The following is a 13,923-nucleotide window of genomic DNA, read 5'->3' as shown; positions in this document are numbered from 1 at the left end:
GGCTTTAATTTTCAGATTGAAATTTATATATCATATATTCATTTGTTTAGAAAACCTATTTAGTTTAAGTGAAAACTGACTTATTTGATATGATTACTAATCTGTTTGAGGTAGGTTAAATTTATTTGCAGTAAGAGCCAATGTATTTTCTCTCTCTTCCATTTATCTTATAATCTCAGACTTGGGTTCATTAGAAATGTCATTCAGGTTCGTTGTGAGACTTCAAGTGTGAACTGCTATTCTCCTCTGAAGTCTACCCCAAAATATTTATATCATGAGATTATTATTTGTGTCTGATAAGAATAACTAACTGTAATTCTAAGTAACTATCATATATGAAACATGATAACCCAACAGTCAGATGTGTGGCAGATTCTACATGTGGGCGGTTGACGTTCACATCCCACATATCAACGTGTTGAGTGAACACGTTCCAGATGGGAGTCAGCCTCGGAGTGAACGATCGCTGATGTTTTTGAGAATGGCATTATCACCATGAGGATGTTGATGGTTGATAGCCTTGTGTTATTAGTGCCAACTTCTTGTTGTCCACGAAGTTGGGCCAGGTGGGGCACTTTGATCATATTAGCCTTATCCATAAAAAGAAGTGCACCAACAAGATGTTGGTGTTGGGGATTCATGTATTTTTACCAGTCGAGCCAGATTTCGTCAAGAGTTTTCTTGCAATGTTTCCCTCCTTTTCCAAAAATTCCGAGGAATGATTAAGTGCAAGCTATCCAGGAGAGGATTGCATACTCAAGATGAGAGCGAACTTGTCCTTCATATAAGGTTTTGCAGCCGCTGCTGTCGTGAAGATATGAGTAGCGCTGTACGGCTGTAACTTTCACAACAAATTCTCTAAACGTTCGTCACATTTTGACGTAAAGATTTCCTGAGACCAAAACCTGTTGTACTCAAAATCATAGTACCGGCTCGCGAAAGTGATGTCGCGTTTTCTGTTCGCGGTTCCTCGGTTAGGTTAGCTTCGGGCAATTTAATATTTTTAGTGATGTTGCGAACGCTCTGGAAAACGGGCCAAAGTATCCTGGCTACCATGTGGGCTAGGTTAAGCACCTGGCTTGTCATGGTCAATGAGGGGTCAAACTTCATTCCAAATAGGTCAGTGTCATCTCTAAACTCTATCTAAATCTCTATTCTCATCTCTAAACAGGTTGTCGAGTTATCATCATCCTCTACATTTTCTGAGCCATAAATGTGCCCTGCAAAACCCTTCCTCATGCGGGTATTGCTGAGAGATGTGATTAATGATTCTTGTAGCAGTTGGAATTTCTTCCGTTTTCCATGAGCAAAGGTTAGAGTGCAGTCGTCAGCATAGGCTTGAAATTCCCGAATGAGGTGTAGTGACCATTTGAAAATGACATTCCACAGCAAAGGGTCAAACACATTACCTTGTAGAACTCTGGCAGTTGAGTTGCTTAAGGGTTCTGTTATATTGAGGACTGCTCGTAGAGTCCGTTCTTGAAGGTAGTTCCTCATTAGCTCTGTAATTAAACCAGAAATCCCTAGTGATTGAAGCTTTTCTTGCTAATCCAGAGTGTCAAGCGCACGCCAACAACACAGCTAATCAAGAACTTATCCACTGATTGATGGAAAAAATTAGTGGAAAAAATTAGCAAGAGATCAGCAGCAGATAGACCTCTTTTAAAACCACATTGCATCACATAGTAACCGAGAATGGTACCAAAAGCTACATTTGCTGAGAGTGAAATTTACAAGTTTATAAATATTGTAATGCCATATATAATTTTAATTTATATAGGCAGAAAATGAAATCAAAGACAACAAAACGCAACTACTTCATGCTACAAACGAATGGAGAAACAGCAACATCGACGAAAGTCTCCGTATTCGCATTGAACAACACCTCGACATCCTCACAGACCGACATCACCTCAGCACTGAAACAAGGATAATAAAAAAACTAACAACGTTATATGGAGGACCTATGTCAATTCCACGACCAAGAGATGGCTTCCTGAACCTTGCAGGAATCAACCTCACTGAGGACCAAGTCACTCTCCTAAATCTGGGTACAAACTGTCACGTTATGTCCAGACCGTGTGAGATGGCCCGGAAAGTGGAGTTGGAGATTCTGTTGGACGACATATTCGACCTCGAGACACAAAAGAAGGTCACCACCAAAGATACCTTACAAGCAGAACTTATTGCGGAAGGAGGAAAGAATCGAGGCAACTACAGAAACACCATACTGTCCCCCGAGCTCAAAGCGGCAGCTAAGAGCCTTCGTGAGAACAAGGAGATAGTTGTCAGGAGAGGCGACAAGTCGCCAATATACGTCATTCTTAAAAAAGACGAATATCTGGCGAAAATGAACCTTATACTCTCTGACCAAACTAAATTCCAAAGGGTAACGAAGGACACTACAGCCGAATTTTAAGCAAAGGTCAACAAATTGATCGAAACTGTGAACGCCAAGAAATCCGGACTCCATCTGCCAAAGATTATTGGGGAATATAAACCTGGATATGCGTATGGAAATGTCAAGACACACAAGCCTTGAAACCCACTTCGGCCAATCATCAGCCAGATACCCACACCCACGTACAGACTGGCGAAACGACTCAACGGCTTGCTGACTCCATATGTCCCTTACGCCTACAGCCTGAAGTCTCCAAAGGAATTTGTTGACTTTCTGCAGGGAACACGGGCCACAGGGATAAGAGCCTCGTTGGATGTAGAATCACTGTTTATCAACGTACCTGTGGATGATACAATCGGGATGATAGCCGACAGAGTGTATCGTGATCCGGCCTGTACTCCTCTTGACATACCAAAAAACATTCTAAGGAAACTAATCCAAGCTTGTACTAAAGAGGCACCCTTCTTGAGACCGGATGGACACATGTATAAGCAAGTAGATGGGGTCACCATGGGTTCTCCCCAAGGTGTCCTGTTTGCAAACTTCTACATGGGTACCATCGAGCAAAAAGTCTTAGTCGACATGAACTTGAAACCGGCCATATACTGCAGGTATGTTGACGACCTTTTTACACAGGTACATGGTGTCAGACATCTGCAGGAGCTGAAGGAGGCATTTGAGCAGAATTCTGTGTTGCGTTTCACTTACGAGATAGAGAAGGATGGGAAGCTGCCCTTTCTAGATGTAACAGTCATGGAAAGGAGCGGAGTTTTCCACACTGCAGTCTACACTAAGGAAACAAACATAGGAATGTGCCTGAATGCCAACAGTGACTGCCCAGACAGGTACAAGAGGAGTGTTGTTACCGCTTATGTCGACCGTGCTCTCAGCCACAGCTCAGAATGGAAGCAAGTTGACGAAGAACTCTGTAGGGTAAGGCAGGTCCTGGTCAACAACGGCTTCTCCAATGGTTTCGTGGAAGCCATCATAAGAAGGAAAGTGAAACGCCATGCAACCACTGAAGAGACAACTAACACAACACCTATACCCCCTATTGGACTATTTTACAGGAACTTCTTTTCCACAGCCCATAAAACGGAGGAAAGGGTCCTGAAAGATATTGTTAGTAGAAACGTTATCCCTACAGAAAAAAATCAGAAGATACAACTGACAATTTACTATTAAACCAAAAAAAAGGCCAGCCTACTCATGAGAAACTCTCCAGACACAAAGCAGAACGCTTTAAAAGAGACCAACGTCGTATATGCCTTCAAATGCCCTCTTGGGGACTGTAAGCCTCAAAAAACTTAGTATATAGGCAAAACAACAACATCTCTTTCCTGGCGTTTAACAATGCATAAGCAACAGGGCTCCATTAAGGAACATATAGTCTCTTCCCACAACCAAACCATCACCAGAGAAATCTTAGCAAACAACACAGAAATCATCGATAGATACAGCGATAGCAGGCGGCTTGACATCTGCGAGGCACTACACATCAAGAAGTCAACACCAGCAATCAACAGCCAATTAATGCACAACTATATTCTACCCACTTCAAGACTCCGCTCCAATATAGAAGCATCAAGAAGTATGGGCCAATAAAAATAGGCCATCTGCAGTTACCTACTTTTAATACCTGTTTGTATTTCATTGTTTCGTGTTCTGTCTTGTGTTAAAAGTTTATTTTCACCTCATCCAAAACTATTTTAACATGTCACTTTACTCAAATGTAGGTATAAAAACTCGAAAGATGTTTAAGCTCTATTCAGTTAAAGTTGTGTGTGTGTGTGTAAACTACAGTCTTTGAAAATGTAATAAGTTTTACAAAACGCGCTCAAGTGTCGCGTCATATATATATATATATATATATATATATATATATATATATATATATATATATATATATATATATATATATATATATATATATATATATATATATATATATATATATATATATATTGTGCCCGAAATACTTTACATACTAGGGGCTTTATAAAATATTAACATTCATGTAACAAATATGTAAATATGTCACTGTATCATGTTTCTTTTATGTATATTTAAAATGATGTTTTAAGTATTACCATATTCGTGCGTGTGTGTGTACCCACCAAGTTTTACTCACCTAGTTTTGCATGCGGGGGGTTGAGCTTTGGCTCTTTGGTCCCGCCTCTCAACCGTATATATATGTGTGTGTGTGTGTGTGTGTGTGTGTATGTGTGTGTGTGTGTGTGTGTGTGTGTGTGTGTGTGTGTGTGTGTGTGTGTGTGTGTGTGTGTGTGTGTGTGTGTGTGTGTGTGTGTGTGTGTGTGTGTGTGTGTGTGTGTGTGTGTGTGTGTGTGTGTGTGTGTGTGTGAGTATTCAGCCTCGTTTTTTTCTCGTCGATCCTCACAAATCCTTTTCGTTTCAAAGTATGTTCATATTACAACCTACTAGAGAATGAGAGTTAATTCGGCCCCACCAACAATAAACAGTTCGACGAACTGAAGGCTCTAACAGTAATCCTTCATCATTTCCTTAATCTCTAAGCCTTGAGTTGAAGCTTCCAGATAACGACTCCATCTCGGGTTATCTACAAAGTTCTTTTTGTTCCTTGTTGTTCTCATAATTCTCTTCGTTGACTGTTGTTTCGCCTTGTTTGTCTTCCTATCTCCTACACCCTCGCTACTCTTGATTTTCTTATTGATTGTACTGGCATATTGTTTATTTTCTTGAGCTGTTTTTTATGATCTTTTTCTTTGTTTTTGTTTCTTCTCTGCTTCTTGCTATTCTTTTGTCCCTCTTCGTAGTTTTTATTTTTCTTGTTCGCATTCTTGCCCTACTTATGTCTCTTCTTCCACCTTCTCTTCCTTCTCATCCACCTTCTTCTACTATGTCTCTTTCCCCATCCTTCCACACCTCCTGCTCCTCTTCCTCCTCTCCCACATCCTCTCTATTCCTGCTCCTCCACCTCTTTCTCATCCACTTCCTTCTCCATACAGCCATCATCTCCTCCCATCCACCATTCCCCAGTCATGCACCTCACTCCACAAGCCACTAACACCATCTACCCCACTACCGCAGGTCCGCCCGACGCCCTCAGGAACTGTACCGTCTTGAACGAGAGCACAGACGCCGTTCAAGTGAGATGCGACGAAGGCTTCGACGGAGGTCTTCCTCAGAGCTTCGTCATGGAGGTCTACGAGACGGAAGGACGCAAGCTTAAGGTGGGAAACAGTTGTCACTCACTTCACAGATTCATTCTTGATTTACTGCGTTACATAGGTGGCGATTTGGTTTATTGATTCATTGGTTAAAACATGATTGATTCGTGTTCTGTCTTGTGTAAATGTCAATCACCTTACCCAGAACTTTTGTACCATAAAGGAATCAGCAATGTCTTTGCTGATTCATTCATTCAATAATTCATGTGAGGTGATTTAAAATTCCTGTTACCCATGAATTAATTCATTGATCAGTCAAGCAGTCAAGCTCTGTTAGCCTAGCAGTCAAGCTCTGTTAGCCTAGCAGTCAAGCTCTGTTAGCCTAGCAGTCAATCTCTGTTAGCCTAGCAGTCAATCTCTGTTAGCCTAGCAGTCAAGCTCTGTTAGCCTAGCAGTCAATCTCTGTTAGCCTAGCAGTCAATCTCTGTTAGCCTAGCAGTCAATCTCTGTTAGCCTAGCAGTCAATCTCTGTTAGCCTAGCAGTCAATCTCTGTTAGCCTAGCAGTCAATCTCTGTTAGCCTAGCAGTCAAGCTCTGTTAGCCTAGCACTTAAGCTCTGTTAGCCTAGCAGTCAATCTCTGTTAGCCTAGCACTCAAGCTCTGTTAGCCTAGCAGTCAAGCTCTGTTAGCCTAGCAGTCAATCTCTGTTAGCCTAGCAGTCAATCTCTGTTAGCCTAGCAGTCAAGCTCTGTTAGCCTAGCAGTCAATCTCTGTTAGCCTAGCAGTCAATCTCTGTTAGCCTATGAGTCAAGCTCTGTTAGCCTAGCAGTCAATCTCTGTTAGCCTAGCAGTCAATCTCTGTTAGCCTAGCAGTCAAGCTCTGTTAGCCTAGCAGTCAATCTCTGTTAGCCTAGAAGTCAATCTCTGTTAGCCTAGCAGTCAATCTCTGTTAGCCTAGCAGTCAATCTCTGTTAGCCTAGCAGTCAATCTCTGTTAGCCTAGCAGTCAATCTCTGTTAGCCTATGAGTCAAGCTTTGTGGTGAGAATAGCGGCAACTTAAAATCACCGAAGACATAATCTAGTCAATTAGGACGAAAATTAAGCCATGGGAGGGGAATCTTAGGGAGCTCTAATTGCATGGGTAAAGGTCGTTAATATTAGACGTCCAGCTCCAACCCTCATGGTCAAGAAGGTGACGACGTTCTGTTCTATCCTGGACTTTTTAGCAAGTCCGTTCTGGGCTATTATCAAGTCCGTCATGGGACCAATATATGGGATTATAGCAAGCAATATATGTCGTTGTAGAAGACATTATATATATATAGGATTACAACTGTCAATATATGAGATGATAACAGCCAGTACATAAGATCACAGTAGCAATATATCATAACATGCCAAGCATTAAATAGGATCAGGATTTAATGCTTATACGACAATAACAAGCATTTAAACAGGATCACACAAGGCAAAAGCTGACTTCATGGGAGTGGAAACTTAGGAGTGGAAAACGAATGTAGATAACAGTTCAAGTTAGACAAGCTCTCCGTAGACAAGAATATTTGAGTATATGTTTTCTGATCCTATACGTCAAGCCATTTAGTTATAGAGTTAAGAAATTAGGGTTAAGCTTCATAAATGTTCGTAATGGAAGGTAGTTCAACCATTTGGGCTGGACGGTAGAGCCACGGTAAAGCTTCCTGCAGGTCGGCGTTCAATCCCCGACAGTCCATAAGTGGACGGTCGGGGATTGGACACCATTCCTTCCTACCCCCCGTCCCATCCCAAATACTTATCCTGATCCCTTCCCAGTGCTATATAGTCGTAATGGCTTGCCGCTTTCCCTTGATATCCCCCCCCCCCCTCGTAATGAAGAACTTCGAATCACTCCCATCATGAACCTCGAGTCATTTACTGAATCATTATATGCAATATGAACTAAAACTCTCAAATGAACTACACAACGATAATTACAAGTGGAATCATATTATTTATACTTTAGTTCTGGCGTTATTGAAACCATAAGGTCGTTATATTTTCGACTTTCAGATCATGGCTCTCAGAAAGTTTAGGTCACGCCGGTTAAAACTTTCAGATGGTGGTAGTTAAGAGCAGAGCATCGTGGGAACCACAAGTCCTGGAACAGTAACATGAAGTCATGGTCGTAAAGTCTTCAGAAGAAGATATCAAATCTTGGATGACGAAGCAGACAAGAACCAAATCGTCTAAGTCTTAAGATAAAATAACATTTGGCACCATGAGGAAAACGTAGTACTCTAACTCGAAGCTTGTTTAAGACTAAGCGTACATCTGAACACAAGCTTATCTAAAACAATCTTATCTAAAAAGCAAGCTTATCTTAAAAATTAGCTATCTAAAAACAAGCTTATATAAAAACAAATTTATCTAAAAACAGGTTTACCTAAAAAAAACTCATTTTAAAAGAAGTTTATCTAAAAAGAAGTTTATCTAAAACAAGCTTATCTAAAACAAGCTTATCTTAAAACCAACTTAACTGAAACAAGCTTATCTCAAAACAAGCTTATCTTAAAACAAGTTTATCTAAAAACAGGTTTATCTAAAAATAAACTTTTCTAAATAACAAACTTATCTAAAAACAGGTTTATCTAAAAACAAACTTTTCTAAAAAAAGCATATCTAAACACTAGCTTATCTACTGTCAGTATCCTAAGAAGCTTAATGCAAGAGGGAACTTGTTAATCTCTAGGTTATCATGCTCCGAATCCCTCGTTTACTTCGTGGGTTCTCGAGGGTTAAATTACACATTTGCTAACAGTTAAAATTTTAAAGAGAGAGAGAGAGAGAGAGAGAGAGAGAGAGAGAGAGAGAGAGAGAGAGAGAGAGAGAGAGAGAGAGAGAGAGAGAGAGAGAGAGAGAGAGAGAGAGAGAGAGTTCATCTTCATGTTCACATGAAGACTCTGGCACACAGCTGGCTACAAGCTCATCCTGTTCCTTATATGATTGTTACTTAATGTTTTTTTAATGAATAAAGGCTACTCCTTCTAAAGCAAATAATTACACGCTCATGAAATAAATAGGCATCTAGGAGTAGGTTTCAACTTAGCTTACATAAGTTAAATATATGATAGTTCCCAATGTGTTAGTTTCAAAGTATACTCTTATGAAATAAATGAGTTTCTAGGTGTAGGCTTCAGATGAGCTGAGGTAGGATAACTGCTCTTGCTTGCAGTTTCCCTAGGTATGTTATTAGGCATCCCTTATGAATCCTAGTCTTAGTTTAAAAAAAAAAAAAAAAAAAAGAGAGAGAGAGAGAGAGAGAGAGAGAGAGAGAGAGAGAGAGAGAGAGAGAGAGAGAGAGAGAGAGAGAGAGAGAGAGAGAGAGAGAGAGAGAGAGAGAGAGAGAGAGAGAGAGAGAGAGAGAGAGAGAGAGGATAAGGAACATGGTACTCCTACCAGGTTACTACCCAAGAAGGTACTTGGTACTCTCTATAATGTTATCTAAAGGAGAGATTGGAACTTTTGTTGTGTTTACAAAGATAATTAGGCAGACAACAGGTTGTCAGACAAAGATAACTCGTCAGTTTGTTTGACAACTGTCAGCACTCTGCTGGATGAGATAAGGAGCTGGGCCATGAGACAAGGAGCTGGGGGCCATGAGACAAGGAGCTGGGGGCCATGAGACAAGGAGCTGGGGGCCATGAGACAAGGAGCTGGGGGCCATGAGACAAGGAGCTGGGGGCCATGAGATAAGGAGCTGGGGGACATGAGACAAGGAGCTGGGGGCCATGAGACAAGATGTTAGGCCATGAGACAAGGAGCTGTGGGCTATGAAACGAGGAGCTGGGGGCCATGAGACAAGGAGCTTGGGGCCATGAGACAAGATGCTGGGCCATGAGACAAGGAGCTGGGCCATGAGACAAGGAGCTGGGCCATGAGACAAGGAGCTGGATCATGATACAAGGAGCTGGGCCATGAGACTAGGAGCTGGACCATGAGATAATGAGCTGGACCATGAGACAAGGAGCTGGGCCATGAGACAAGGAGCTCGGGGCCATGAGACAAGGAGCTGGACCATGATACAAGGAGCTGGACCATGAGACTAGGAGCTGGGCCATGAGATAATGAGCTGGACCATGAGACAAGGAGCTGGGCCATGAGACAAGGAGCTGGGCCATGAGACTAGTTGCTGGGCCATGAGACAAGGAGCTGGGGGCCATGAGACCAGGAGCTGGGGGCCATGAGACAAGGAGCTGGGCCATGAGACTAGGAGCTGGGCCATGAGATAATGAGCTGGACCATGAGACAAGGAGCTGGGCCATGAGACTAGTTGCTGGGCCATGAGACAAGGAGCTGGGGGCCATGAGACCAGTAGCTGGGGGCCATGAGACAAGGAGCTGGGGGCCATGAGACAAGGAGCTGGAGGCCATGAGACCAGGAGCTGGGGGCCATGAGACAAGGAGCTGGGGGCCATGCGAAAAGGAGCTGGGCCACGAGACAAGATGGTGGGCCACGAGACAAGAAGCTGGGCCACGAGACAAGGAGCTGGGCCATGAGACAAGGAGCTGGGCCATGAGGCAAGGAGTTGGACCATGAGACAAGGAGCTGAGCGATGAGACTAGGAGCTGGGTCATGAGACAAGGAGCTGGGCCATGAAACAAGGAGCTGGGCCATGAGACAAGGAGCTGGGTCATGTGACAAGGAGCTGGGCCATGAAACAAAGAGCTGGGCCATGAGACAAGGAGCTGGGCAATGAGACAAGGAGCTGGGCCATGAGACAAGAAGCTGGGCCATGAAACAAGGAGCTGAGCCATGAGACAAGGAGCTGGGCCATGAGACAAGGAGCTGGGCCATGAGACAAGGAGCTGGGCCATGAGATAATGAGCTGGGCCATGAGACAATGAGCTGGATCATGATACAAGATGCTGGCCATGAGACGAGCATGTGGGCCATGAGACAAGGATCTGGACCATGAGATAAGGAACTGGGCCATGAGTGTGGGACCATGATCCCCTACACCCATTTTAATAACTTTACACTTGCTACAGTTAAATTCTAATACCCATTTGTTGGACTACTCCTTCAGTGGGACGACGTCTTCTTGAAGCCTCAAGTTGTCTTCCTTTATCTTAATCCTTCTCATAATTTTGGCATCGTCGGTAAACATTGAGAGAAATGAGTCTAAACCTTTTGGGTTATTATTGAAGTATATCAGTAACAGTAATGGTAAGACCTTTATCCACCGGAGCACTTTGCGTATTACTCTAGATTGTTTCTCCAACTTATGCACCAGCCTCTTATGGGGTACTGTGTCAAATGCTTTCTGACAGTCCAGGAAAATGTTGTGTGTGTGTGTGTGCTCCTCTAAATGTGCTTGCGGGATTTGAGCTTTAGTTCTTTGCTCCTGCCTCTAAACTGTCAATCATCTGATGTACAGACTCCTGAGCCTACTGGGCTCTATCAAATCTACATATGAAACTGTGTATGGAGTCTGCCTCCACAACATCATTTCCTAGTGCATTCCATTTGTTATCTACTCTGACACTTACAAAAATTTAAAATGTCTCTGTGGCTCATTTGGTTACTAAGTTTCCCACTTGTGTTCCTTCCCTTGAGAATTTTTAAAGGGATTATCATGTCTCCCCTTACTCTTCTGTCTTCCAGGGACGTGAGGTTTAGCTCCCTTAGCCTTTCGTCGTAGCTCATATCTCTCAGTTCCGGGACTAGTATGGTGGCGCACCGCTGAATCTTTTCTAACTTTGTCATGTGTTTATATAGGTATGGACTCCAGGCTGGAGCTGCATACTCAGGATTGGTCTTACATAAGTGGTAAAAAAGGTCCTGAATGATTCCTTACACATGTTTCTAAAGACAGTTCATATGTTGGCAAATCTGACATATGCCACTGATGATATCCTTTTGATGTGGGCCTCAGGGGACAGGTTCGGTGTGATATCAACCCCCCAGATCTTTCTCTCTATATGCCTTTGCAGGATTTCACCTCCCAGATGGTACCTTGTGTTCAGCTTTCTGCTCCCTTTGCCTAATTGCTCTTTCCTTAACACTTTCACTTTAAAGTTAACACTTTCCTGAGTTGAACTTTAGTAGCCATTTTCTAGGCAATTCCTCTAGTTTGTCTAGGTCGTCCTGATTCTTTTCATAATTTTTGTACCATCAGCAAGAATAGAGAGGAATTAGTCAATACCTCTGAAAGGTCATTTACATATATTAGAAACAGGATGGGTTTTCTAATATACAATGGGATGGGAAAAAAAGCAGAGCCTTGTGGGACTCCGCTGGTGACATCTCGCCACTCTGATGTCTCCATTCTCATAGATTCTCGCTGTTTCCTGTTGCTTAGATACTCCCTTATCCACTGGAGCACCTTACCTTTTACTCCTGCCTGTTGCTCCAACTTTTGTAACAGCCTTTTATAGGGTACTGTCTGAAAGGCTTTCCGACAGTCCAAGAAAATGCAGTCTGCCCACCCTTCTCTCTCTTGCCTAATTTTTGATGCTTGATCATCGAACACTATTAAGCCAGTGGGTCACGATTTACCATGTCTGAACCCATGCTGGTGGTGTGTTACAAAGCTATTTCACTCCAAATGTTCTACGAGCCTTTTCCTCACGATCTTCTCCATCACCTTGCATGGTATACAAGTTAGGAAAACAAGCTTGTAGTTCAGTGCCTCTTTCTTGTCACCCTTCTTGTATATTGAGACTACGTTTGCTGTCTTCCAACTTTCCAATAAGTCTTTTGTTTCCCTTGGCCTGTTATACACCATAGAGTATTCCACACATAGTGCTTCTGCACCTCTTTTTTTTGTATTCATGGTAAAATTCTGTCAGGACCAAAATCCTTGTCACATTTAGCTCCAAAAGATACCTTTTGACTTCATCACTGGTGAGCTAAAATTCCTACAAGGTTGCTTGGTTTGCCGCCCTTCTCATTTAGTGCAAGGGCTTCTCCTTGTTCTATTCTGAAAACCTTCTTGAATCTCTTTTTGAGCTCTTCACACACCTTCATGTCATTCTCTGTGTATCTGTCCTCCCCTTTTTACAGTTTTATCACTTATTCCTTCACTGCTGTTTTCCTCCTGATGTGGCTATGGAGCAGTTATGATTGGGGTCTTAGCTTTACTCACGACGTCATTTTCATACTGTCTCTCTGCTTCTCTCCTCACTCTTAGGTACTAATTTTTGGCCCTCTGGCATCTCTCCCTGCTCTCATGTGTTTTGTTATTCCTGTGGTATCTCCATGGTCTTGTACTCAATTGCTTTGCTACCTTACATTCCTGGGTGAACCATGGATTCTTGTGTTGCTTTGCATTTTTCTCATTTTGGGCCGGGATAAACCTTTATGCAACTTCCTGGCACCTCAGGATGACGTAGTCCATCATATCCTGTACAGTACTTTCTCTGAGTTATGTTTATCATTGTATTCCCATTAGGAAGTTCCTCATCTCGTCATATTTTCCTCTTCGGTAAATTAGCCTTTTTGCTTCATATCCCTTCATTGGATAGTTTATCCCTACCTCCATCAGATTCGAAAATGTCAATACACTGTGGTCACTCATTCCCATGGGGGCTTCAAATTTGACTTCTCTTATTTCTTACTCGTTCAAGGTGAATGTCATGTCGAGTCTAGCTGGTTCGCCATTGCTTCTCATTCTGTGGGTCCCTTGACATGTTGTTTCAGAAAGTTTTTTGTTGCCATTTCCAAGAGTTTAGCTCTATGCATCTGCACTTCCATGTGGTTTCCCCATCTCCCAGTCTATTTCTATGGTTGAAATCCCTCATGATTAAGAATCTGGATCCATTCCTGCAGGCAACTGAAGCTACTCTCTCTATTATATTAATGGTGGCCAAATTGTTCCTATCGAACTCCTGACTAGGCCTTCTGTCACTTAGTGGACGGTTGTAAATGATTGCTGCTATTATCTTAGGTCCACCCATTGTTATAGTTCATGTTATGTAATCTCTGAATCCATCACAGCCCAGAATTTCCAACTCTTCAAAACTCCATTCCTACCTTATCAGCAGGGCCACTCCTCCTCTTCATCATCCTCCTCCTTCCCTCTCTTTCCTTATTATATAGTAGTCTTTTGGAAACAGCGTTTGTTATGATGCCTGACAATTTTGTTTCTGTGAGTCCCATTTCATCAGAGTTTTATACCAGCGTCCTTTTACTTGCTTTATTAGTAATCCCATCGATGTTTGAGTACATTACCTTGAAGCTCACTTTCCTATGACTTTTCACCCACCCTCCCCACTAGTGTATGAAACCTTTCCATGGGCAGGACAACTTGGGTAGGCTCATCCTCCTGTGGGGAAGTTACCAGAGGTTCAGAGGGAGGTGGGGTGGGGGATAGGGGGCTTTGATCTTGCCCAG

At 42.6% G+C, this 13,923-nt stretch overlaps 1 protein-coding gene across 1 annotated transcript in view; it reads left to right on the top strand.

Annotated features, from left to right (window-relative positions):
• LOC123756241 (uncharacterized) overlaps positions 1-13,923 on the top strand; it is a 579,026-nt gene that overhangs the window by 550,517 nt on the left and 14,586 nt on the right. Inside the window, exon 10 of the mRNA XM_069336707.1 lies at positions 5,471-5,613. Within this exon, the coding sequence (XP_069192808.1) occupies positions 5,471-5,613 (143 nt within the window). The remainder of the gene's footprint in view (positions 1-5,470; positions 5,614-13,923) is intronic.

This window comes from Procambarus clarkii, chromosome 36, assembly GCF_040958095.1.
Source record: "Procambarus clarkii isolate CNS0578487 chromosome 36, FALCON_Pclarkii_2.0, whole genome shotgun sequence".
Lineage (NCBI taxonomy): Eukaryota > Metazoa > Arthropoda > Malacostraca > Decapoda > Cambaridae > Procambarus > Procambarus clarkii.
This window is presented reverse-complemented; position numbering and strand designations above follow the sequence as displayed.